Consider the following 27,157-nt stretch of genomic DNA (forward strand, 5'->3'; position numbering starts at 1 on the left):
ATTGCATTGTGCCAGCACCACTCCTACCTGTTCCATCTCCACTGGATCCATCTTATTTACAACGGCTGCAATTGCAAAAAATAAAATAAAATTGTGCAGTGCAAATCAGATCTGATTTCTCGATTTTCAAATCTGAATAGTGCAGTCTAGTGCCAAGAAAATTCTTGGGGATGGAGCCAACCTTCGGAAAATTGAAGACCCTCCATGTTCTTCATCGGTGAAGAGATGTTTGTGTCAATCCATGCCATCCCCAGCAAATCCTTCTCCTCGATGCTGGTGCTTCTTTCAGGTCAGTTCATCGTCAAGACATCACCGGAGTACACCACAGATTCATCATCGGGACTGCGGGTTCTGTATATTTTTGCGTACTTCTATTTTCTCCAATCACTGTCATGTTGTTGATGCTTGTCTAAGTATAGCTGTAGCTCGTCAGAACCCTAGTAGCCACTCATCCAAATGCTATTTCAGTTTGAAGAAAAAGAAAACTAGTCGCAACAGGTTGTTCTGTCCATTTTTGCGAATTTCTATCTTCTTCAATCACTTTCATGTTGTTGATGCTTGTCAAAGCATAGCTGTAGCTTGTTGAAACCCTAGCAGCAAATGCTATTTCAGTTTGAAGAAGAAGAAAACTAGTCACAGTAACTCCCTGCTATTGCTTAAAGAAACCCTCTGTGCAAAGAAAAAAGGTTTAAAAAAGGTTCCATACCAATTCGATTTTATTGATCTGAACCAGTAGAATCATGCCCAGGCTGAACCATTTCAGCCAAAACCGGACAGGATGTATATAAAAAAGATGGGTTTCAACATGGCATTGGAAATGTTTGATTCTAGGGTGAGCAAGCTTGATTCTATGGTTTGCTGTCTTACATCAATCATTGACCCTAGTTATTGTAAATTACAAGAAAAGATTTTGTTTCAGATTATCCAAGAAGATGAAGTCCATAAAAAAAATGTAGCTGAGGATATTCCTACTTAGATTGAAGAACCACTGCAGGAAACAGTGGATGCCTCAAATTTGGAGCCTGATCTCAACTAGTTGATTGCATCATCCCAGATGAATCTCTCAGCCATAACTTTTTGGGTTCGCTCATTGTGTCATACAATCCAGCACATTACATTGGTCTTCTTCAGTCCCGTTACGATCTGGATTTATCTTCCTTCGGATTTAAAAATTTGAGCTTTGGGATCAAATTCTTTCTAAATAGGGACATTGATGCAGCCAGCATGGGGAATTTATTTCTATTTTTGTTTCTTATATTTATGATATTTTATTAGAATTATAAATTCAAGATTCTAGGGTATTATCATGTAGGAAACTAGTATGTTTGCATAATTATGCTTCTAAATTAGTTTCTTCTCTTCCAAGCATTAGAAGTCTACAAAAGGTCCCTTGGTATTAGTCTTTAAGGAGATTGATATTGAGAATTAAATTTGTTGGACGTTAGTGTAGCTTCACATCATGGCCTCCATAAAGTGCTGATGTGGCATGGGGCCTTGTGTACTAGCTGTTGCTTTTGAAGCCTTTAGAAGGTTTTGCTTTTATGTTCATTCTTTCATACTATTAGCAGCAACTGCAGCCATCGACTGTTTATTGATCTTCAATGGAAATAATTTTATTTGAGTCTTTAGAATGTTGCGGTCAGTGATGGAGGCTTACTTTTATGAGGTTCACCAGTTAACTAGGATATATATCAAAATCATCCGATTTATTGGGTGATATTTCTTCTGTGCCTCTTTATCCACTGGATAGTTTACAGGGTGTTTCTATCATTGAGGATGGTGGTACGGGCAAGGAGAAGCTGGTGAATGAGCAGACTGAGACTGGCATTTTGACCAACACTGTTTCTCGTGTGGGGCCGCATAATGGGAAACAACTTAGAAGCAGGGCATTTGGAATGGGCAAGGAGAAGCTAGTGAATGAGTAGACTGAGGGTGCTATGTTGACTACCCCTGTTTCTTGTGTGGGGGAGCATAATGGGGGAATGACTAAGGAGCATGGCAATTGATGAGCAAGATGGGCTTTTGAAGCACGACAATTGATGAATGAGATGGGCCTATGGTTGTTCGATATGGTAGGCTAAGCAGTACATATGGATGTTGGTAAAAGTGAGGCGTAGAAAGGAGCTATTAATTAACAATGGAAAGTGTTTGTAAAAAAAGGGATTTCTTAGTTAGCTTTTGTTAGCTCTGCTCCAATTTTGTTTTATTGTTTGTTTTTTGTTCTCTTTTTTGAGGATTTCTTGTCCTCTCTTAATTGTAACTCTTTTCTTAATATTTTTTTCCTTTTTATTGTGTTAACAACAATTGTCCAGTTAGTGGTTTTTCTAACTGCTATCTCCCTCCTTGTCTGTGAATGAAAATTGAAGCCAAAATTTTCCTGCAGCTTATTCAAAGCAGGATCTGTGGTTTGTTCAATTTGCTCACCAAAAACAAAAAAAAAAAAAAAAAAAAGAAAAAAAAAAAAAGAAAGGAAAAAAGGAGAAAAAAAGAAAAAGGAAAGAAAGAAATAAAGAAAAAAAAAGGAATTCTTGTGTCATAAGGCAATGAAATCTCATATTGATGCATGCACCAACTCATATTTAACCATCATCAACTTCTACATTTGTGTGTTATGTGCAACATATCATAAGGTGAAAAATTGAGTCTTTAATGCTATACAATCTTTCCACGTAGTTGCTTAGGTCTGAGCTATGCGCTATACAATCTTTCCACATAATTGCTTAGGTCTGAGCTATGCTTTTGTAATCAATAACTATAAGTGTTTTTGTGCATATTTTAGGTTCTTAAATTGGACCTACAGAATACAGATATTGAATGTTAAGATGAAGTTTTAAAAAACAGAAACTTCAAATTAGGCACACACAATTTATCCCAGTTTTCCTGTGTTACAAGGTGCTATTAAGATGTGATTCATGCTGGAATCCTTCTCAATATAAATTGTATTGCATGCATTACTCTCTTTTGTAAATTTTGAAAACCATGTACGGAGATAGACCTGTGTCCTGTGTACAAGCCAACATTCAATGACATAGTGGTTTGTCCATCGGTAGAAATACAAATCAGTTTTAAAATGGAATTCATGGCTTTTTTCAAGGCTATGAAGCATGGGGGGTCTATCATTCATATGACACAGAATTTCTTTGTAGTTGACTACATAATAATTTTTTTTTAAGATAACTAAAGAATTATATAAAGAGAGATAGAAAAGAATTACCAGTAGTCAGAGACCCAGGTGTCACAAAAAGAAAACAGGAGAATGCAGTGAAAGCAAACTCTAGAACTCTTGTCTTACCCGGAAAACCCTCTTTAGGCATTTTCCATTGCAATTAATTGAACATTTGAAATTAGCTAGCTCCTGTTGACCTTTATTCATCTTTACTCTTGCCTCCATCCAAATGAACATCTGGCCCTGCTGGATTGGACAACCACCGTCTGATCCACCATTTTTTTTTCTGATTCAATATCTTTGTCATTTATCTCTACCACCTGAGAAATAGGTGTAGACAAAATATGATGTCTAGTCTGAAGACTCTGAACAATATCTTGATGGCACCTCTTGGTCATCATCTCTCTCCACCTTGTGGAAGATTGGTAGATGGTGAAAATTCATCGTTGATATCTGTAGGTCATTATCTTTCTGTTGGTCCCCCTAATATATATATAAAAGATCTTTCTGTTGGTCCCCATCAATTTGTAAATTATCTTTTTGGAACTTTCAGCATTCTTTTGATCCTGGCATGTACTTTTGTTGCAGGCAGTTCTGAATTTACAGGTCCCTGTGGAGCACTCTAAGGAAGTCAGTGATTGTAAACATTTGATTAAGACCCTAGTCATGGGTAATGGATCGTCCTTTTTATTTTAATTATAATTTTTACTTTGTCAACAAGAATTGACAGATTGTTAAGACTATCTTAGTTATCAATGTTGCATAAGACTTGTGTTTCACATTGCTAATTCGTGTTTGTTACTCATCAAACAGGAATGAAGACCATCATTTGGAGCATCACTCATGCGCGTCCACCCAGATCACAGGTTTCCCTATTTCTAGTTGAGTAGTTTAACATACGTAGGATGCGCATTATCTTATATTTTGCTTCTTAAGGTTCAGGTTCTACCTTCCACGCATGGAGCGCATCCTCAGATGCTTGTTTCACAATCATCTAATTTATTAGCGGCCCAAGCATTTAAAGGAATGAGAGAAGATGAGGTATGAAATATAGAATGACAAATTTTTATTTGGTTTCCTTGGCATAATTAGCTTGGTTTGACTTTAATTTTGATAGGTATGGAAAGCTTCTGGCGTTCTAAAGAGTGGTGTGCATTGCTTAGCCCTGTTCAAGGAAAAGGATGAGGAGAAAGAAATGATTCATCTCTTTTCCCAAATTTTGTCGATTATGGAACCTCGCGATCTTATGGACATGTTCTCATTGTGCATGCCAGAGCTTTTTGAGTGCATGATTTCCAACGCTCAGCTAGTCCATATAGTCTCAACCCTTTTGCAAGCCCCTAAGGTCTTCCGGCCATTTGCAGATGTCTTGGTTAATTTTCTTGTTAGCAGCAAACTGGATGTACTGAAGCGTTCAGATTCACCTGTGGCAAAACTTGTTTTGAATCTCTTTCGTTTTTTATTTGGTGCTGTTGCCAAGGCTTCTGCAGATTGCGAACGCATATTGCAGCCTCATGTTTCTGTAATATTGGAAGTTTGCATGAAAAATGCTACGGATGTTGAGTGGCCACTTGCTTACATGCAACTCCTTCGTACAATGTTTCGAGCACTTGCAGGTGGCAAATTTGAACTTCTCATGAGGGACTTGATCCCTTCATTGCAACCATGCCTAAATATGTTATTGTCTATGCTGGAGGGGCCTACTGGAGAAGAAATGAGAGACCTCTTGTTGGAGCTTTGCTTAACCTTGCCTGCACGATTAAGCTCGTTGTTACCATACCTTCCTCGTCTTATGAAGCCCCTAGTTATGTGTCTAAGAGGAAGTGATGACCTAGTAAGTTTAGGCTTAAGAACACTTGAGTTTTGGGTGGATAGTCTGAATCCTGATTTCCTGGAACCAAGTATGGCAAATGTTATGTCAGACGTGATTTTAGCCTTGTGGTCTCACTTGAGGCCTGTGCCCTATCCATGGGGTGGAAAATCTCTGCAACTACTTGGCAAGTTGGGAGGTCGAAACAGACGTTTCCTTAAGGAGCCACTTGCGCTTGAGTGCAAGGAGAATCCAGAGCATGGGCTTCGCTTGATTCTTACATTTGAGCCATCAACTCCTTTTTTGGTACCTCTAGATCGTTGCATAAACCTTGCTGTAGCAGCTGTGATGCACAAGAGTGGTAGCATGGATGCATTCTACCGAAAGCAGGCTTTAAAGTTCCTGCGCGTATGCTTATCTTCTCAACTAAATTTACCAGGAAATGTCACCGACAAAGGATATACACCTAGACAGTTGTCAACATTGTTAGTTTCATCAGTGGATCCATCCTGGCGTAGGTCTGAGACATCTGATATGAAGGTTGGTTTGGTGGCCAACCTCTTCATATAATTGCACAAACTGTATTTAATATTGCTTCCAAATTTTGTTATATCTAATAATGCTTTCTAATGTTTTTTAATTATTTATTATCTTTACTTTTTGATGATATTGTTATTCAAACTTTCATTCAATTGTTAACCCAAGTAGTTCGGATTAAGGTTTGTCTGGATTCAGTTCTGATTTGATTGTTAGATATATATTAGAGAGATGATTTTGAGGCTTGTTTGGTTTGCAAAATGTTTATTCCTAGGAATAGAGTGGTTATAATAGAAGAGTTTGATTGTTTATACAAGAAAATGTGTTATCATCATAAAGCAAATAACAATGCAAAAATTTGTATGAATCAATGACAAGGAATAGACAAGGAATAACTATCCCCAAAAATTTTACCGTGGGGTGTCTATTCCTTTCCTATTCAATTGTTATTATAGTCATGGTTTTAAATTGTGGTTGCGGGTAGCGTAACGTAATGGTAACGGGTGTAACAGGAAGTGGGAGTAGCGGATGTTACATAACAGGAAGCTGGTGTAACGGCCGTGAATTTTTTTGAAGCACGCACAACCTTGTGCATATTAGCGTACTTGTATGTTTTAAGCTTTTAGCCCTTCTTAGAAAGAGTTTGTGTATTTTGGATCCTTTAGTTCGAGTAACTAAGTTATTTGGTAAGGGCAACGAGTTTACATTTGTTTTAAACCACCATTGATAGAAAAATTACGTGTGTGTATGTGTGTGTGTATTTATATTTCTCATTGTTCTTATTTGTGATAAATTCTTATGTGTGCTAAATTAATTAATAGAACAAAATACATTATACACTCCATTAATCTATTTGACACATAAGACATACAAATAATACAAATATAAAATAGCTAGAAAAGAAAGATGGTTGAAGTTGAAAAATATAGAGCATAAATATCACATTACTAATATTATCAAAATAAAATATTTTCCTTACTAGTATTTTCAAATTGTTAATTAATGCATCTATTGTGAGTATTTAAAGAAATAGTAAATTTTGTATCATTGTCGTTCTCATTATAATCTTTTCCCCCTCTCGCCACATGGTGTATAGAGAATGATTTATGAAAGAGAGGGAAAAAGTGAGAAGAAAAAGTAAAAAATAAAGTAAATTTTTTGGTGTAACAGTCATGTAGCGGTTACGTAATGGCCATAGCGGCCTTTACGTAATGGTTGTGGTCCGTAATGGGTGCTATGGCCATGATTTTTCTTCTCACCGATTTCACGGTGTGTAATGGTATCGGTAGCCCAAAAACCTGCCATTACGTAATGGTTGCGGCCTTTATTTAAAACCATGATTAAAGTATAATAATGTTCCATCCTATTCTTAGGAATAGATACTTTGTGAACCAAACAAAATGTAACTTGAGAGTATTGGAATGTTGGCTTCCATATGGTACGTTTGGTTCTTCTTTGAATGTCTATCCCTAGGAATTGAATGGTCATAGTATAGGGATTTGATAGCTTACAAAAGAAAAAAAATATTTTCATCTTACCACAAATGACAATGCAAAAGTTTGTATTATTCCATCAAACACAGAATATAATAGGAATAGACATTTGCAAGGTGAAATTTAGGAATAATCATTACTTGTGGATTAATAGAAAATTTTGCATTTGTCATTTGCTTTATGATGCCAACACCTTTTCTTTTCTAAGCCATTAAATCTCCATCCTATAACCATTCTAGTTGTAAGAATACACATTTTGTTAGCCAAACATAACTAAAGGGTTATAATCATAAGGAATGGTATATGGCTTTTTTATGGTTTGAGATTTTAATTTTTAATTTAGTACTCCACTGTGTCAAATACTGTGTGTGAACCTTCAATTTGATCCTTGAAGCTTATGCTGGTCGTCGTAGATCTTAACTGCAGTGTTTGGTTGCTTTATATTCAAATATTCTTTTGCCATTGACATAATTATAATTTTTCGAATGTGTCTTTAGGAGTAGTTTAACTATAATATTCATTTCCATTTCTGTGAAAACTTTATTTTAAATTTGACTACAAACCCTTGTGCAGAATTCAATATAGACTATTGACTTAATCCTTCAGCATTCAGTAATGAAATGCTACATCTACTTGTACCCTTCAATAGAACATGTTTTGTTGTTGCAGCAAGGAACTCTCTTTGGTTACATTTTGGTTCATGCAATAGTTATTCCTTGGAATAAGATGGAATACAATGAGAAATTTGGGAATAGAGATAATAGCTGGTCCTTGTATATTTCTTATTATTTCATCCAACATGCTATAAGAACGGAATAGATATTCCCATGGTGAAATTTGGGGATAGTTATTCCGTATCTATAACTTAATATTAATTGATAAATAGTTTCACATTGTTATTTGTTTTATGGTGACAAGATATGTTTTTATTTTTATTTATTTTATTTTATATATTTATATATATATATATATATATATATATAACTAACTATAATTAATCTATTGTAACTAATCTATTCTTATGAGTAGGCATTCCATGAACCAATCATAACCTTAGGGTCTGTTTGATACATTTATATTTTTTGTTTTCTTTTTTCTTTGCTCAGTGAAGAAATAGATCATGAACACATTTGTTTATTTTTTCGGTTTTCTTTTTGTTGTTAGTGTCCAGTTTTCTGAAAATTTGAGAACCAAAATTTATGGTTTTCATTTATTTTGGCAACGTGTTGCTAGAGTACTTTGATATGCATAATTAACTTTTATGGATTAAATCATTCATTTTATATATAATTTTTAATTAAGACTAAAATAAAATGATCATGTGAATCTAAATCAAAATAATAAGATAAGATTTCAAAACATTTGAAATCATTTAAAATTTTTTTTACGATTTTTCAATTGTCATGCATAATAAATTGTACTTGTAGCTCTAAAAGGTGAGTTTTTAAATATAATAATTAAGTAAAATAATTTTAATAATAATTATTAGATTTTCTATTTGTATTAATTTGTATTATTATTATTTGAATGATTTTTTTTAATTGTTATTATTTGGTTGAAGAACAAAAATGAGCATTTGTTCAAATCAAGTTTTAAATTTTTTATTTTTTAGGTCTAGAAATATTAACCAAAGTTTATCGATTATTGGTTTTAAACTTTTATTTTTGGTAAAACTGTTAAGATAATTGTTATCTTAAGTTGGGTCTGTTCCTTGTTCAATAGAAGACTTTTTAATCATGTCTTTTGCATGCTTTGGAAGGAAGGATAGGGCAGCTCTATGGAAGTGTAGAAGTATGTTGTTTTATGGGGTCTTTGGTTGGAACATAATGCATGGTTTTTTTTTGGGAAGAAGTTGAATTTGTATATGGTGTGGGAGAAGATTCAGTTCTTGACTTGTTTATGGTGTATTGGGTTTGGAATTTTCAGAGAAGCTAGCTTTCAGGATTTAAATAGGGATTGGAAGAATTGGTTGGTTTGGTTTCTGTTTTCTGTTTTAGTTTTTTTCTGGTTTGTTCCAGATTTTCTTGGAAGATGTCTTATCCTCCTTCCTTGTAAATTCTCTTCCTAGTAATGAATTTATTTCGCTATGAAAAAAGATAGTTGTTGTCTTTCCCCTCTTTGTTGGATGTTAATGACAATTGTTTGCTTTAATGTTTAATACTGTGTTCTATATTATTTCGTGTCTTTGCCTATATTTTTAAGCTTGCCATCTTCTGGTTTGTATATCTTTTCTTAACTTTGTTGAGTTACCTAAAAAGTGAAGTCTATACAACCTTTTTCACTATCTAAATGAATGCTTTATTGTTGCAGGCTGACTTAGGTGTAAAGACAAAGGCCCAACTTTTGGCTGAGAGGTCTGTTTTCAAGATTCTTCTGATGACCATCATTGCTGCTGGTGCAGAACCAGACCTGCATGACCCCAAGGATGATTTCGTTGTGAATGTCTGTCGTCACTTTGCAATGCTATTTCATGTAGATTATTCCTCAACTAATGCTTCAATTTCTACTGCTGCTCTTGCTGGTTCTTTGCTTTCTTCAAATGAAAATGTTAATTCTAGGTCAAAGACTAGCACTTGTTCTAATCTTAAAGAGCTGGACCCCCTAATATTTTTAGATGCGTTAGTGGATGTGCTTGCTGATGAAAATAGGATCCATGCCAAAGCTGCTCTTAATGCATTAAATATATTCTCTGAAACACTTCTGTTCCTGGCCCGCTCAAAGCATGCTGATGCAATGATGGCAAAAGGTGGCCCTGTTACTCCAATGATTGTCTCTAGTCCATCAATGAATCCTGTATTTTCACCACCCCCTAGTGTTCGCATCCCAGTTTTTGAGCAGCTTCTGCCTCGTCTTTTGCATTGTTGTTATGGAAGTACGTGGCAAGCACAGATTGGTGGTGTAATGGGACTGGGTGCTTTGGTTGGAAAGGTCAATGTTGAAACTTTATGCCTTTTCCAAGTCAGAATTGTCCGGGGTCTGGTATATGTTCTTAAAAGGCTTCCTATTTATGCCAACGAAGAGCAGGAGGAGACAAGTCAGGTGCTTACACAGGTTCTTCGTGTTGTGAATAATGTTGATGAAGCAAACAGTGAACCTCGCAAGCAGAGTTTTCAAGGAGTTGTTGAGTTTCTTGCAGCAGAGCTGTTCAACTCAAATGCATCTGTTAATGTGAGAAAGAATGTGCAGTCTTGTTTGGCACTTTTAGCTAGTAGAACAGGAAGTGAGGTATCTGAGTTGCTCGAGCCTTTGTACCAGCCTTTGCTTCAGCCCCTTATTGTGCGCCCTCTTCGTTCAAGGACTGTTGATCAACAGGTAGTTATGTTGCCAATGGTTGCTTGTATAGGCTATTAATTTTTCTCACTAACTTAGTTGTATTCATTGTAGGTTGGGACTGTCACTGCTTTGAATTTCTGCTTGGCCTTAAGACCACCTCTGATTAAGCTGACTCAAGAATTAGTTAATTTTTTGCAAGAAGCATTGCAAATAGCTGAGGCCGATGAAAATGTATGGGTTGTAAAGTTTATGAACCCAAAAGTGGCCACATCATTAAACAAACTTAGGACAGCTTGCATTGAGTTGCTCTGTACGGCAATGGCATGGGCAGATTTTAAGGCACCAAATCATTCTGAATTGCGTTCAAAGATCATTTCTATGTTTTTCAAGTCTTTGACGTGTCGAACACCAGAAATTGTTGCTGTTGCAAAGGAAGGCCTACGACAGGTTTTTTTTTTTTTTTTTTGTGCTGATCTTGTACTTGTTAGTTTCTTCATATTATTATATAATGCAGTTCCAGATTAGTATTGCTTCTACTGTATGGTTCTTTGTCACCTATTTGTTTTCCTTTTCTGCCAGTGAACTTGACTGGGTGTTTAACTGATCTGGTTTGGTGTATTCACTTCTGGCTGCTGGGAAGTCCAGCGGGCAGTTGTGGAAGTATAGATATTAATTATGTGACATGCGTTGCCGTTTTAAGCCAAATATTAGTCAGTAGATCCCCTAGGTGCTGAATAAGCATTGAGCATTGATGCTTCCAATGTAAAAGGGTTGTATGCTTTGGTAAAGCATCTTTGAAATCTGCTATGTCTTGAGTTGCTCTGATTCTTTTCTTTCTATTTATGTTTTTCCTTTACACTTTACTTCTGGACGGTTGGAATTAATATTGATCTATATATTTTTTCATCTTCTAGGTTATTAATCAGCAGAGGATGCCAAAAGAACTTCTGCAGAGCAGCCTCAGGCCCATACTAGTTAATTTGGCACATACAAAAAATCTTAGCATGCCTCTTCTTCAAGGTCTTGCCCGCTTGCTGGAGCTATTGTCCACTTGGTTTAATGTTACTTTGGGTGGGAAGTTGTTAGAGCATCTAAAGAAATGGTTGGAACCAGAAAAACTTGCTCAGTGTCAGAAGTCATGGAAGGCTGGTGAAGAACCGAAAATTGCAGCTGGTGAATCACCCAAGTTCTCCATATTTACCATTATTGCTGTGTGTTTGTATTACATGTACCCATTAGATTAAATTATTTTTCTTTCTTGTTCCACGCAGCTATTATTGAGCTTTTTCACCTGCTACCCCCTGCTGCCCATAAGTTTCTAGATGAACTTGTTACATTAATTATTGATTTGGAAGGGGCACTTCCTTCTGGACAATTTTACAGTGAGATCAACAGTCCATATCGTGCTCCGCTGACTAAATATTTAAACCGGCATGCTACGCTAGCTGTTGATTACTTTCTTGCTCGATTAAGTGAGCCAAGATACTTCCGGAGGTAAGTTAAAGATCCTGGGAGGAGTTGCTTATTCATACTTATAAGTCAAATAACTGAACTACCCTTTTATTTTTTGTGGGTTGGGGGGGGGGGGGGTGTTGGTTTGAAATCCAGGTTTATGTATATAATTCGATCAGATGCTGGTCAGCCCTTGAGAGAAGAACTTGCAAAGTCCCCACAGAAGATACTTGCAAGTGCCTTTCCTGAATTCCTGCCTAAATCTGATGCATCCATGGTTCCAGCATCTTTAACTCATGCTGCTTTAGCTGGTGATGATGGCAAAGTTTCCTCTCTATCTGAGTGTTCTAATCCCCCAACCATGGCTACCAGTGCAACACCAGATGCTTATTTTCAAGGACTTGCACTTATTTCTACTCTGGTTAAACTAATGCCTGGCTGGTTGCAGAATAATCGTCTTGTGTTTGATACCCTAATTCTTGTTTGGAAGTCACCAGCAAGAATTGCTCGTTTGCACAATGAACAGGAGCTTAACTTAGTGCAAGTAAGTTTTTTTCGGCTGCTGAGGCCAACATTTTAAAATTACTGTCATGATAATTGATATTTAGGTAATATTTCAAGAAATCTACTTTTCCTGCCTATCTCCTGGAAATCTTTTGTTTTTAATAAACTGTTTTTTGTACTTTTTTTCTTGTTTGCCTAAAAAATAAAAGCGGTTGCGAATTCCTGTTGAGCCTATAAAAAATTAAGCAGTACAATTAGTGAAAGTGAGGGCTTGGTCAAATGCCTTCGTTTGACTTCTACCTTTCATTGCGTTGCCTTTTGAGGTGCATGCCATGTGTGATTGATCTTTGTTATGTCTAAAATTATGTGAATAATTTATTTCTTATTTTATTTGTTAATATTTAACAATTTAAACCATGTTTATTCTTTATTTATGCGTCTTTTTGTCATTCTATAAAGTGTAAGTTGCCTTACCAGAGTTATTAGAGTTTAGTTGCTTTGTGAGTGTAGAGGGGTTTCTTAAAAGAGTTTGTGTTGCCAATCTCCCCCTAGTGCAAAATTCCCTTCCATTTTAAGTTTGTCTTGCAATATGGATGTCCTTATCAGTGATCATCTGCAAGTTACAGGTCTGGATTTTTTTGGGAATTCCCTTGGTTAGAAATTTTGCTGATTGGGAAACAGATCAGCTAGCAGACTTCTATGGCAGCTTGTACAAATTTCATTATTGGAACACCACTAATGATTCAAAATGAATCCTGGATAAAAAATGGCAAGTTTATGGTCAGACCCTTCTGCAGGAATCTTTCTCCATTGGAAACAACAGTTGGGAAGATTTTAAGCCTTGTTAACCTGCAGAAAAGGAGGCTGCCCCTTGTCAATAGGGCCTGGAAAGGTATTCTGGCCAGGAAAGAAAAGAGGAATGCTTTGCCCTCATTCTCCTTGCCATTTTTTGGTTTGTGTGGAGGGAAATAATAGACAGGATTTTGAAGGACTAGCCATGCCCCTTACAGTTCAGTAAAGACAATTGGATTGCTAATATAACAAGATGGCGTAGTTGGTTGTTTTTGAACAATTTTCTTGTAATTCTTGACTTTTCTGACACCCTGCTGTGTGGGTGATCTTTTTGCTTTTGTTTGTACTTGGATGGCACCTCTTTATGCCTTTATTAGAATTTTCTCTATCAATCAAAAACAAGTAATGAATGTTCTAGAGAGTGCTTAGAGAGACCTAGGCTGTTCCCAAGAAACTCAATCTAGAATGTTCTGGGACCTAGAGTGGAGAATCAGGCATTCCCAAAGAAACTCAAGCTAGAGGGAATCCAAAAGTTTAGGAGGGAGGGAGAGAGCCTAGGAAAAGACCACTAGGTAGGGGATCTGGGGTTCGAACTCTTTTTAAACAGTTATGATTGGAGCTTGCTAGGCCAAGAATATCCAAAAAATCTCGCGACCAACATAGGGATTATGGCACATGTAGGAGTTTTGCCATGCAAGAAAGGTTTTTCATCTCGTTCCGACAAATCTTTCTCCTAGCCTCAAGTTTTCGAAACCTTTGTTTCGTTGATGTTCGACAATAACTTAAGACCCTCTATAGGCTCAAAGCCTTCTCTTTGGTGGAGGGTCAAACATTAGCAATTGAAGCCTATCCTTAGGCAAAAGGGTCGAGCACTAGAACTGAAGCCTCTGGAAAAGCCTTTGTTTTGGCATTGCAACTCTCGCAATCTATTCTTTCTCACGATGTTGACCTATACACCATTGCGACTCTTCTTCTTCGCTATAGATCAGTTGAAGTCAATCTACTTTTCTGTTTGCGACTTGTCCCATCTTGCGATGACGACACTTTACCACTGCGACTCTTCTCCATCATCGCATATCAAGTATATTGTCTCACATCACATAGTTATTCTTTGGTCGGCTTTTCAAAGAAGATTTCTTTGCACTGTAGGCAGATTTGAAGCTCTTCATTTCAATGTAGCACTTTTTTGTTGGAAGTAGGACTTATGAACCCAAAAGTCCTAGCTTCTAGTAATATGTTCTAGCGCTTTATTTTGCTTATTTGTACTTCTTAGAGTTTGAGGGCTGAGGAAGAAGGTACAAAGTAAACACGATAGTTCCCATGATGCCAAAATCCATCTCAATAGATAGAAGACTATTTTTTTTTTTTTAATGGATTTTGCCGTCAGGAGCCCTTTGAATTTTGGAGAAGGCAGGTAGGAAGACGTCTCACTATGTTTTGCTAAATAATGAAGTCCACTGGTTCTAGTAGTAGATGAAAGAGTTTTGGGGGCAGAATTCTCAATTTTTGTGGATTAAGCAAATAAAATTACCAGGAGGTTTGATGATCGTCAGATTTACATCAAACAAATTTGGAAGAATGATAGTAGTTGAGAAACCACTGTGCTTAGTCAGGAGATTTTTGTTGAGAATTCCAGAGGGGAGGGAAGCATCAGGTTGGTGGAGTTTTTGCAAATCGCTAGAAGGGTGAAGAATGCTTGAAAAGGAACCACCGAAATTTCATGGGCATGGTGTGTAGGCATTGTGGTTCAACCAATATAGAGTAGAGAAGTGTAATCACTGCGACACTTAAGGGATTACCCAACGAGCTAAGTTATGTAGAGGTCGTAAAGCATGGAGCTAAGAATGATTGGATTAGTAATTACTTCGACAAATCTTGCTCGACAATTGAGAAAGGTAAGACTTTATTTTTGGAAAGAGAAAAATTAGTGGAGAAAGGTGAAAGCTCTCCGCCTAAAATAATTGGTTCGATTAGAAGGCCGAAAATTGTGGAAGTGGATAAGCAACTTTACATCACTCGCTGTGGGCCAGGAGGTTTTGTATTAAAGCTTGTGTTCTTGGCAGGCCCGACAAATTCTGAGTGGCTTGGATTAAAATGCCTAGGCCCTAGGGTGGGTGAAGGAAAAATCTAGTTTGAGTAAGAATCTAGGAGGTAAATATGATTCTATTGCCGAAGGCACGCGTGATCGACAAGTTGGAACATTGTAGTCATTTGCCAATCATGGGGGATTCTTAAATAAAACTGGTTGTTGACGTTTCACTTCAAGGAGAGAGGATAGCAACAAATAATGTAAAATCTTTAGATATCGAAGAAGCGGTTAAAAAGAATGAGATCCTTAACAAAGTTCTGGAAAATACAACACAACTTTGGGAGGCCAAATGGAGGTGTATTTTGTAGGACTTAGATTAGATATTGAATTGGAAGATTGGTTGGAGGATAATAATGGTTTGCTTTTGGAACAAATTTGAGAATTTGAGGATATGTGTATGGGCTCCTATTAGTTGAAAACTTTGGATAAATAAGAGATGCTTGGATGACAGGAAAGGAGTGGTAGCTGAATCATGAGGCAAGAGGCTACCCCTTAGGAAATAGAGAATAATATTATATATTTCGGTCAATTGGAAAGTTACAATAAAGAAAATGAGGGGGAAGAGTTGGCTAAGGGTGTCAAGTCGCTGACGATACCACAATAGTCAGATAGAGATTGCCTTCAACCGCCACCAGAAAATGCTCAAGCAGGTCTAAGTCTCATTAATTACAAGTTTGATCATTTGAAAATCTTAAACGTTGATTAGCTTGTGCCTTCTAATATTGGCCTTGGGTTCTTTTGTTCTCCTATGGTTACTTCTACTAATCCTTTTTGTGTTGTTGGGGGGTGGGTGGTTTTGGGAAGGATGATATTCTTATAAAGGGCCCTAGCCCATCTAGAATTAGCAAAGGTATTGTACCTATTCCTACCCAACCCATTCTTTCTTCAAAGAATTTGTGCTTTAAGGAGGACTTTAATAGGAGGAAGGGTTATGGGTTTAGTTGTGAGGGTGGTGAGAGAGACATTATAGACCCACTTAAACTCCTAGGGGATCTAGGGTTGGAGCTTCTAGATCATGCTGGAAACCCGATGAAGGTGGGCCTTAGTCTTAGGACTTATGAAAGAAGGAAAAAGAAAGTCCAGAAAGAGCTTAAAAGTTTGGTTCCTTCTATTAATTACGAGCATGGTAAAGGGGTTGGCAAGAGGGGGGGGTGGGGTAAGCGAATTAAACCGTGAAGTTTGTAAGTTGGAATGTAAGAGGACTAGGGGGGTTTAGGAAGAGGAGTTTGATTAAGGAAGTCCTAGACAGATACTCTTAGAATATTGTCCTTATCCAAGAGACTAAATTGGAAGAGGTTGATGGGGCGCCCTGGGGGGGGGGGGGGGGGGGGGGGGGCGAAGTAGGGAGTGGGAGTTCTTACCTTCTCACGGTGCTTCTGGAGGCATCCTAGTTATGTGGGATTCTCAAAATATTTCCAAGTTGGACACTTTGACTGGTCTTTTCTGCCTTTATGTGTTATTTGAAATGCAAGGAAGAGGTCAATGGTGGGTTCCCTTTGTGTACGGGCCCACTAGACCAACTCTTAGGAGTTCTTTTTTGAATTTGTATAATGTTTTTGGCTTCTGCTCCCCTAGGTGGATTGTGGGAGGTGGTATTAATGCTGTGAGATTTCCTAGTGAGAAGAAAGGGGGTGGTAAGAGTAACAGCTAGCATGCAGAATTTTGATTTGTTTTTCAAGGATTGTGCTTTAAGAGATATTCCCTTGGGGAACCCTCCGTTTACTTGGTTTGTAGAGGGGCTAGAGTGATGGCTAGCAAGCTTGATAGGTTTTCGTTTTGCAGCAAGTGGGAGGATGAATTTCCTAACCTTTGTCAATGTGTTCTTCCTAGGACTATGTCTGACCATTTTCAAATCCTATTGGAATCTAGTAAGATGTCTTGGGGTCCTACGCCTTTTAGATTTGAGAATATGTGGTTGGATCATGTTGCCTTCAAGCCTTTGGTAAGGGAATCTTGGGGAGAGGATTTGGAAAGGGATTGGGGTGGTTTCCGTTTCTTGTGAAAGTTGAAATTCCTAAAGGAGAAGTTGAAAGTTTGGAATAAGGAGGTGTTTGGTGACATCAAAATTAGAAAATCTAACATCTTGAGCAAGTTAACTTCACTAGATAGGAAGGAGCAAGATTGTAATCTTACAGATATTAAGGAGATTAGGATAGTTTCATTGAAAAAACATATAGAAGAGGTGATATTTTAGGAAAGGAGGAGTTGGAGACAAAAAGACCAAATTTAAAAGGGCTAAGGATGGTGATGGCAACTCTTCTTTCTTTCATAGAGTAGCTAACTGGAAAAGAATTAAGAATTTGATTAGGGAGTTAGTTGTGGGGGATTAGATAGTTGCTAATAATCAAGGTCATATTGCTTCTGTTATCCCCAATTTCTATCAGAACTTGCACTCAGAGGAGGATCATTGTAGGTCGATGATAGAGGGATTAGATTGGAACCCTATATCTGCTTATCAGAAGTGATGGTTAGAGAGACCTTTTTATGAGGAGGAAGTTAGGTGGGGTGGTTTTTGGGATGGGTAGGGATAAGGCTTCAGGCCTGAATGGCTTTAACACTGCTTTCTTTCAAGATTGTTGGGATGTAGTAAAGGAGGATTTGTTGAAAATTTTTTTCGAGTTCTTTGATAACGGAGTCCTTAATAAGAGCTAAATTCCTCCTTTATAGTCTTGGTTCCAAAGAAATCTAATCCTATTAAAGTGGAGGATTTTAGGCATATTAGTCATGTTTCTAGTGTGTATAAGAGTATTACTAAAGTTTTCGCTAATAGGTTGAGTGCGGTGCTTGATGATAGTGCTCAAAGCGCGTTCGTTGGGGGGAGGCAGATTGTGGATGCTATTCTAGTTGCTAGTCACGTGGTGGAGTGTACCGTAGGAATAAGAAGAGGGGGGGGGGGGGTTGTCTTTAAACTAGATTTTGAGAAAGCCTATGATAGAGTGAGTTGGAGTATTTTGGATAGAGTTCTTAAAAGATAGGGTTTCGGTGTGCGTGGGCATCGTTGGATCAAGGGCTGTTTGTCTAATGTGTGGTTTTTGGTAATTGTGAATGGTGAGCCTAATTCATGCTTTGAGGGGTCTTAGACAGGGAGACTCTTTGTCCCCTTTTTCGTTTGTTTTTGTAGCTGATGTTTTGAGTAGGATGGTGGATAGGGTGGTGGAAAGGGGTTTAGTTAGAGTGCTGGAAGTGGGGAGAGAGGGGGTGGTGGTTTCGCATCTCTAGTTCGCTAATGAAACCATTTTCTTTGTAGGCTATTTTAGGTTTATTTTGGGTATTGCTTATACTTTTGAGAGGGTGTTTGGGCTCCAAATCAATATAGGGAAGAGTGGTTTAGCGGCTATGAATGTGCCAGTCGAGTGTGTTTGGGAGTGAGCGAGCGAACGGAGTGGGGTGTGGTAGTTTGGATTGGCTTTGACATACTTAGGTGTCCTTTTGGAGTGTAACCCTAGAGCTGCAGATTTTTGGAATCCGGTAGTGGAAAGGGCGATGGAGAGATTTGATGGTTGGAAGGGAGTCCTCTTTTCTCTTGGGGGCACAATTGCTTTAATTTAGGCTTGTCTTGCTAGCATCTTGTTATATTTCTTGTTTGTCTTCAAGATTCCAGTGGGGATTGCTAGCAAGCTTGAGAGGATCATGAGATAGTTTTAGTTTTTGTGGTCCGGCAGGAGGAGTCATAGGGACCATTTAGTGAGTTGGAATGAGGTTTGTAGATCTAAAAAGGAAGGGGTGTTGGGATCTTGGCAAGTTGGTGTCTAGAAACACCGCTCTTCTAGCTAAATGGATATGGCGTTTCCCTTTAGAAGAATTGTCCCTCTAGCATAAAGTACTAAGAAGTAAGTTTGGGTTAGATGAGAATGGGTGGGATACCAATGCTAATTTAAGATGCTTTTTGGGGAGTTTTTGGAGATCTATTTCTTAGATTTATCCTTCTGTCACCCCTCACACTAAACTTGAGTGGGGAGGGGTTCTTATATTCGTTTTTGGAAAAAGACTTGGCTGGGAAATGCACCATTTTCTACTTCTTTCCTTCATCAATTTCATCTTATTTGTGAGCATAATAAAGCCATTTCTTTTTCCTTTGGCAATTTGAGTACTCCTTTGGTGTCCTAGAATCTTCATTTTAGGAGACCTCTAAACAATAGGGAGATGATGGAATTGTTATCTTTGTTATCTCTATTAAGCAAGAGTAATTTGTCTTCGAGGAGGGAAGTTCGTTTTTGATCTTTGGACTAGTCAATTTCTTGCATTTCTTTTTTCGAATTTTTGATTCATTCCAACTCTTATTTCTTGCTATACTCCACTATTTGGAAGGCTAAGGCTCCCCCTAAAATAAAAAACATTCTCGTTGGTTGTGCTTAATCAGATAAATACCAATAACTTGTTGCAAATTAGGAGATCTATGAAGGCTCTCTCTCCCAATGTATGTGTGCTTTGTTACAAGAACTCCGAGACAACTACTCACCTTCTTTTGCAATGTGAATTTGCTTGGAGTATTTGGAATATGCTTTTTGGCGTTCTGGGAGAAAGCTAGGTTTGTCCTCCCTCGGTGGAAGACCTTTTAGACATATCTTTTGCACGTTTTGGCAGAAGAAAGGATAGGGCAACTTTACGGAAGTGTGGCTTATTCTCAGCACTATAGGGCTTATGGATGGAATGTAATACTTAGATATTTTCTAGGAAAAAATTAAATCAAATGTTGGTTTGGGAAAAAATAAAATATTTGGCCCCTTTGTGGTGTTTTGGGTATGGATTTTTTAAAGAGGCAAGCTTTCAAAAGCTGCAAAGAGATTGGAGGAACACATTGATTGGATGATTTTTTCTTTGGCATTTTTATGCTCTTGTTTAGTCTTGGAGAGTCTTAGTTTGTCTCGGGAGATTTCTCATTCTCTCTTTCGTAAATTCTCTTTCTATTAATGATATCTTCTTTTGTTATTAAAAAAAAGAAAGATAGCAAGGCAACACAATCTTATGTGGTTCCTTCTAGATTAGAGGTGAAGATGAATAAGCGATCCATCATGACAAGGAATGGCCAGTGTTACGCTTGATAATATATCAAAACCAAGACCTTACCTCTCTTCCATTGTAGAGAGTTTAGTGTTGTGCTTTAGGATGTGGGGGAGTTTATGTTCTTTATCACCAACTTTTGTGTGCTAGGGACTCCATGCACTTAAGTGCACTACATTACTTAGGATCCCTGTCATGAGGAGATTGAGATGATTCAGGGTGCATGGATGATGCGTATCACTCGATTGAATGTCGAATTGGATAAATATACGAGTGTTGTGCAAAATATGTTGATTTGTTGAGGCATTTCCTTTTATACATTGATGATGACATGGGGTGAGATATGGTTAACATTGGATGATGTCTATGTTCTCCTAAGTTTGAACTATTTTAGAGAGAGAATTGGCGTAGACAAACATTATTGGTAGGGAAGGTCAAATGGCTATCATCCTTCTACAAAGATGCATCAAGGAGTCACGAGATACATAATTCGCTATAGCTAAAAAGGCAAGCTTCATCCATTGAACTTGCTCTTTTGCATTCTTTATGCTAGCATGATAGGCATGTGGACACTGGTCCAAAACTGATGGGCTGGGCTCGAATGTACAACTTTCTTAGCTTGTTCGCTCTCACACTATTTCTTAACAACTGTTAGGCAAGGGTTTTAGCCTAGAAGTTTGTTTTATAAGAATATAGTGGGGGTTAGTTGTTTTGGGCTGGGGAAGCATTTTGCTTGGGTTCAATGTACTGTAGTTGGATTTGTACTATGAAGTAGCAATTTGGCTGATATGTTGTTTTGTAGAGTTAACCTGTATTGACTTTACATTATTACATATGTTATTAGTGCATGTTTAGAGGATGTTCTACTAAGCATGTTTCTCCTTTTAGGGAGGGTCTCTTTTAGTCTAAAGTTCTTCTAAGATTGTGAGAAAGATTTTGAAATTTGTTCATTTATAGATTATTTGCTTAGTTACAAGAGTCTTGCCAATACCATTTCTCATCTTAGCTCAATGCATTATGACTTCATATTAGGATGAGATTGTGAAGGATTAAGTCTTGGGTTTCTTCATTTGGATCTACCTAGGATGTATGTGTGTTTTGATTTTTTTCTATGTGGGTATCAATCGAGATGAGAGTTATGTTTAGTTGTAGTTCCCACTCATATAGTGTGCTAGTTTGGGTATGACCATGTTGTTCCCAAAGAGATCATTATGCATTACAATTTAGATGAGTGTTGGAAGCGATTTTAATTCATTGGCAGTATACATTCCCCTTAAATATGGGTAAGCTAAACCTTCTAGGGATAAAGATTTATTTATTTATTATTATTTTTTAAGGTGGGGGGGGGGGGGGGGAGGAGTGTCATGGTAGGTTGGATCATTTAATACTTGTATGTATATGTTACGAATATTATTGCTGTTAGATCAATTATAGCTCCAGATTTCTGATGTATAAATCGATTGTCAGGGCTCTCTCTTCCTATGTCTATGGGAATGAGCAACCATGGAGTTTGAAATATTCTCATTTAGAGAGGGACAAGGCCTATGTTTAACCAATATAGTATGTGCATGGCCCAAACTCTTTTTATACTTACGCCTGGATCCTTTTTCCTCATTAATTTTTATATGTACTATTAATCCTTTACTTGTTTTCTTACTACATCAAAAAAGGAGATACTTAAGGTATTCCTTAAGGACTAATTAAGCAACATTGTTTGTAGTGAGGACAACTCTACGATTGACATCTTGTTGTACCTCTTGATCTCCTTTGGCATTGCATTTAACCCTCATTTGAGTGTGGGAAAAAATAAAAGAAATTTCTAATGAGCAAATTAAGAGAGGAAGTGGAAGTACAGCTTAAATGGATAATGTATGTAATGGAGTGGACCCCTAGACAACTTTTGGCGTTACTTTTCCCTAAATTGAGAATTGGAAAGGGTAAAAAAATATTCTTGAGGGATTAGAAAGTGAGCACAACAAAGGTGGATACCATAGATAACAGTGAGGAAGCTTTTGGTAAAGATTTTGAAAAAGTAGTTGGTGAAGCCTCCTCTGTGGTACCTACAAGAATAGTGGTAGTAAGGGTAGCTATAGTGAGAAATGGAGCAGGGAGGGAGAGGGCAAGTATGGGGATTCTTTTCTATATGAATCTTCTCAAAAAGCTAAATTTCATTCCTTGCCACATTGGCCCCCACTACCACTAGGCCATGCTACTCAACATCCGTATTCTCGCCTCTTGGTTATGGATTCACATTGCGGATTTCCTTTCCTTAGACTTCTTAATAGTAGGATGGCACCCCATTTTCCGAGATGTGTTACTCAATATTACTTCTCCACTTGCTCTCTTCCTTCCCAAGTCCAAGAGTGATAAATATACACGATCTTGGGATCTTTTAGATATGTTTGGCGAATCTTGCACATATGATGTGCTCTTCATTTGTTATGCACTCCTTGGGATTCTACGTTTAGGCCTCAACTAATTTTTTGTGATTTGTATGATATAGTTGTATACATTTTCTAGCTTTAGAATGGAGAAGATTGTGTGTTTCTTGGAGATTAAGCAAAGTGGTGTTGTGACCTCTTTTATTGAGTCTCTAGTTAATGAGATATGCTGATTAGCTAGATGGGATTATTTAGGTTTATATGACAGTGCTAAGGTAGAAGATTGTTGATATACTCCTAGGGGTGATAAGTCTTTTGAGCTTGAGGTGTTAAGAGTGAGAATTGGTGGAGCACCTAAGCTGGACTGTAACTTTAAACTTGTGGGAGGGATGTAGTGGATGTGGGATGTATCATTGGAATTGTCTCTCTGGAATGTGGTGTCTGAGAGACTTTTGTGGGGTTTGAGGTTAAGAAATGTCCTTAAACTAGAGGGCATATTTTTATTGTGGATCCTATAACTGTGAGGGACAATGAATAGTAGACCCATTGTTCCATCTTGAGATATGTTGGCTAGAGGGGTTGAACGAGTCCCTTAAGGTTGTGAAATTGAGGTGGATGTGGGAATCATTTGACTTTTTGTGACCACTGGCCACCACTTGATTAAGTATTTTAATGTTTTCCTAAAGAACATGAAACACCTCTCGGGAGGATTAGAGCATGTGAGACATCTTGGTGACAAAGTCTTAGGATTGTTGGCACTTGTCATGATGATCATGAATGTTTGCCCTAGCCCTTTCTTAGAGTAGGTTAAGTGTTGGAAGCTTTTGGTTAGTATCGAACTTTTTGCTAGCCATTGCCTTGCACAATCATAATGATTGTTTCTAGGGAGGGTTTAGAAAAATCAACTCAGCAGTCCCAAAGAAATTTAAGCTTGACTAGTGGAAGGCACAGACATTTTGATCACAAGCGGTCTCCTCTAAGCTTAGTGAGAATCCAAAGCTCTATTTGGATTAAGGATTCAGGTTGAGGAAATGATAAATAAGAAGGGAAATCTATTTTTCATTGTATCTTCTCTCTATGTCAAGTGTCAACTATTATTTGAAATGGAAAGTTGTTCTAATATGATTAAAAATGAATAAAAATTAAATGTTAATTATGTGTAAAATTAAAATTTTTTGTTTGATTTTCTATTTTTTTCCCCCTTTCTCCCTTTCCTTGATAGCCAAACATGAAAAAGTAGATCTCTTCATATATTCATTTTCTTTCCCTAATATTTTCCAAGTTTCACTTGGGGCCCAAAAGTTTTGTGAGAGAAAGTTTGATTATTTCTGTCAAAAAGACATTCGCTCAAGAATTCTAAATCTCTCAGGTAAAGATATGTACCATAAAATGTCACTAACTAGTACAAAAAATTTCATTAGGCCGGAGCTTTTTTGAATTTACAAAAACTATGTTTTTTTTCAGCTCTCCATGAATGGTAGACACTAGCAGCTAGAGTGTGATAGCATAAATCAGAAGAGATGCTTTTTTCCAGCCTTATTAATCTTTCCAGCTCCTCCCCCCATGAGATGTTAGGCTTGGGGATTCTAAAAACAACTCTGAAGTATATCTGGCCTGTGTGAGAGCTAAAAAAGAAGCAGATGGTCCCTAGTCTCCCTTGTATCATGAAATAAATAGAAGTATTGGAAGAGAATAGAATTACAATTGACAGCCTATTAAGAGGTTTTAGTCCATTCCAGATGGCTAGCCAAAGAATTACTGCATGTCTGTGGGCATACTCTTTTGCTTTGATAATTGTCATTTTGAAATTTCTTTATAGATTTATCTTTGTGTTAATTAATGTCGCCTTCTTGTTTTGTTTTAACATGTTGGACACAATGCAGGTGAAAGAAAGCAAATGGCTTATCAAATGTTTTCTAAATTTCTTAAGACATGATAAAACTGAAGTCAATGTTCTCTTTGATATCCCTTCCATCTTCTTGTTCCACACGCGAATTGATTATACCTTTTTGAAGGAGTTTTATATTATAGAGGTATGCCGATTCTTGGATGCCATGATTATTTTATCTTGGTTATTTATTTTGTTATTTAGTTGCAGTCTGAGTTGTCTATCAACGCTTATCCTTTCTTTCAGGTCGCAGAGGGATATCCACCTATCTTGAAGAAAAAACTTCTCACTCATTTTTTGGACCTTTTTCAATCAAAACAACTTGGCCATGATCACTTGGTGGTGGTTATGCAAATGCTGATTCTTCCAATGTTAGCTCATGCCTTTCAGAATAGCCAAAGTTGGGAGGTTGTAGACCCTAATATATTAAAAACAATTGTTGACAAACTCCTTGATCCTCCAGAAGAGGTGATTCTGGATGTCTTGTACATTTTTTGTAAAAAATCATATGCCATCTTCTTAGGATTCCATTTTAGTTTACTTGTTTTAAAGTTAGTCTTGAAGACATATTTATTTGTGTCTATTTTTCTAATACCGAGTTCTTGAATCTTTGATAGGTTTCTGCTGAGTATGACGAGCCGTTGAGGATAGAACTTTTGCAGCTTGCCACTCTGCTTCTCAAGTATCTGCAGAATGACCTTGTACATCATAGGAAAGAACTTATCAAATTTGGTTGGAATCATCTCAAGCGTGAAGATAGTGCGAGTAAGCAGTGGGCTTTTGTCAATGTCTGCCACTTCTTGGAGGCCTATCAGGCCCCAGAAAAAATTATACTTCAGGTATATTCATACTAAAACATGCAAAATGGCTGTATAGATTTAATTAAACTTGTCAGCTATCTTGATTATATTTAAGACAACAATAAAGAACAAAGACAAATGGCAAAACGTTTGCCCCAGCTATTTGGTTCCAGCTGCATGAATTTTTTCCTGTGTTTAGCTCGATTTAGAGCTACTGTGTTGATTGTTAATTATTGGAAAATAATTGAGCCCACGTTCCACATCCAATTTAAAGAAGATCGATTTTTTTTTTCTTGTAGTGTTTTTAGTTTTCTGATGTTGTCATTTAGGTACTTGCGTGGATCCTATGGCAACAAATTACAGAGAATTATGAATGAATTTTTAATTTAATGAATGGAAAAATGAAAGTGGTCATTTAACTCTGTCTGCATATTGTAAGTCTGGGGGGAAAAATAAAAAAAAGCCAGTGAATGTGTTTAAGAAACTAATTCAATTTGAACCGTATCTCTTGCATGCCAACTTCAAAGTAATAATTTTGGTAATATGGTTTTTAGTGATACTTTGACATTGGTGATGTATCTCTAGTAATTGACTTTTGATTAGTTTAGTGTTTATTGGTGTCTTACCTATGTTTCCTGGATAAAGTTTGGAGGTACCCTACTATTTGTGGTTAAAAAATTAGGTTTCTGGTGTAACTCTTACAGCAGGAACCTTTTTACGCCAAAATCATGTCTTTTGCATGGTTGAAGCGGGCAGGAAAACTTTTAATTTTGAGATAGCCAAATAAAGCCAATGCCTCAATGTTATTCACGGAAAAAACAATTATCCATGATTAAGAAAGTCAGATTTGCGTTAGTGGGTTTGTCTGTGTGTGATTTATGAAAAGTAGATTGGGGGTGGTTAATATGCATTGAGAAATTCTTGGATACTGGAAGATCATTGTTGAGAATTCTGGATGGAGAAGTCTTGGTTTGGCGGCTCTTCCTTAGAACTTTGGAGATATTGTGAAGTCTTGATGATCTGCAGCTAACGCGAGGAATCAAGGCTGAAATGCAAAGACTGCAGTTCATTTAAGATGGTTAAAGCTGATGAGAGGCTGTCAGTTTTCCATAGGCTGGCTCACAAAAAAATATTATGGAGGCATGGTGACAGCTTGTGGTCATTTGGAGGGTATGAGTGGTTTTCTAGTAACAGTAGCTGGACTGTGTAAGCTGGTGCAGAGCACATTGAAAATTCCAGGTTGTGTGAGAGGGGTTCAATGAAAAAATCTTGGTAAGCCATTTCGAATTTTGAAATGGTAGTCTGAGGGAGAGGAAGCAAAATAGGTATGTTGACAATGGGCCAAAAAAAACAGATATGCTTACCTCCTTATATGGCCTGCTTACTCAGTTGCCGCCTTATAATAGATATAGTGCTTGGGCTAAAAAAACTTGTGCGAAAAATAACTTACCCCTCTCTTGGGAAAGAGAGAGACCACTGATGATCTGTACCTGAGCGAGCAGAAGGAAGCACTTGCCAAAGAGCATTGTGCCTGTGACTGAGCAAGGAAACGAGAAGCAGGCCTTGTTCTATGAACCTGCAATTGAATGGCAGAGGGAAGCCATCACCCTGAAGCATAGAATAGCAATGGAACTTCAGGTTGGCAACATGTCTGCCTTGCACTAACTTTATTTTTGATAACAAGGTGTGTATCCTGCTCCAGGTGGTCTTTCAACTGGTTATAGTGGTCGAAAGGGAAGAAGTTTCTAACCAAACTGAAGATTATTAACATGTCATTTTTCAAAATCCTTGCAGTGGAGAATTATTGCAAGGGTTTGGTTGTCACGGAAGTCCTGGAGAAAGAAAAGCATTATATTCCTCTCACAACTGCATGTACGAAATCTGATGTGGCCATGGGAGGGGAGATTCAAGCATTGGTTCCAATGAAATCAAATTTTCATCCCTACCTTCTGCATTGGGATCTATCACACT

The 27,157-nt window shown here is 37.4% G+C and overlaps 1 protein-coding gene across 2 annotated transcripts in view; it reads left to right on the forward strand.

Moving 5' to 3' along the window:
• Nucleotides 1-27,157, forward strand: part of LOC131161293 (transcription-associated protein 1-like) — a 97,932-nt gene that overhangs the window by 35,758 nt on the left and 35,017 nt on the right. The window contains exons 10-21 of one of the 2 annotated variants that reach the window (XM_058116949.1): nucleotides 3,755-3,836; nucleotides 3,980-4,032; nucleotides 4,103-4,207; nucleotides 4,284-5,516; nucleotides 9,317-10,318; nucleotides 10,391-10,726; nucleotides 11,194-11,452; nucleotides 11,551-11,773; nucleotides 11,888-12,275; nucleotides 24,382-24,531; nucleotides 24,633-24,854; nucleotides 25,004-25,225. In XM_058116949.1, the coding sequence (XP_057972932.1) occupies nucleotides 3,755-3,836; nucleotides 3,980-4,032; nucleotides 4,103-4,207; nucleotides 4,284-5,516; nucleotides 9,317-10,318; nucleotides 10,391-10,726; nucleotides 11,194-11,452; nucleotides 11,551-11,773; nucleotides 11,888-12,275; nucleotides 24,382-24,531; nucleotides 24,633-24,854; nucleotides 25,004-25,225 (4,275 nt within the window). The remainder of the gene's footprint in view (nucleotides 1-3,754; nucleotides 3,837-3,979; nucleotides 4,033-4,102; nucleotides 4,208-4,283; nucleotides 5,517-9,316; nucleotides 10,319-10,390; nucleotides 10,727-11,193; nucleotides 11,453-11,550; nucleotides 11,774-11,887; nucleotides 12,276-24,381; nucleotides 24,532-24,632; nucleotides 24,855-25,003; nucleotides 25,226-27,157) is intronic. The other variant, XM_058116955.1, reaches the window with a different exon arrangement.

This window comes from Malania oleifera, chromosome 1, assembly GCF_029873635.1.
Source record: "Malania oleifera isolate guangnan ecotype guangnan chromosome 1, ASM2987363v1, whole genome shotgun sequence".
NCBI classification, from domain to species: Eukaryota; Viridiplantae; Streptophyta; class Magnoliopsida; order Santalales; family Ximeniaceae; genus Malania; species Malania oleifera.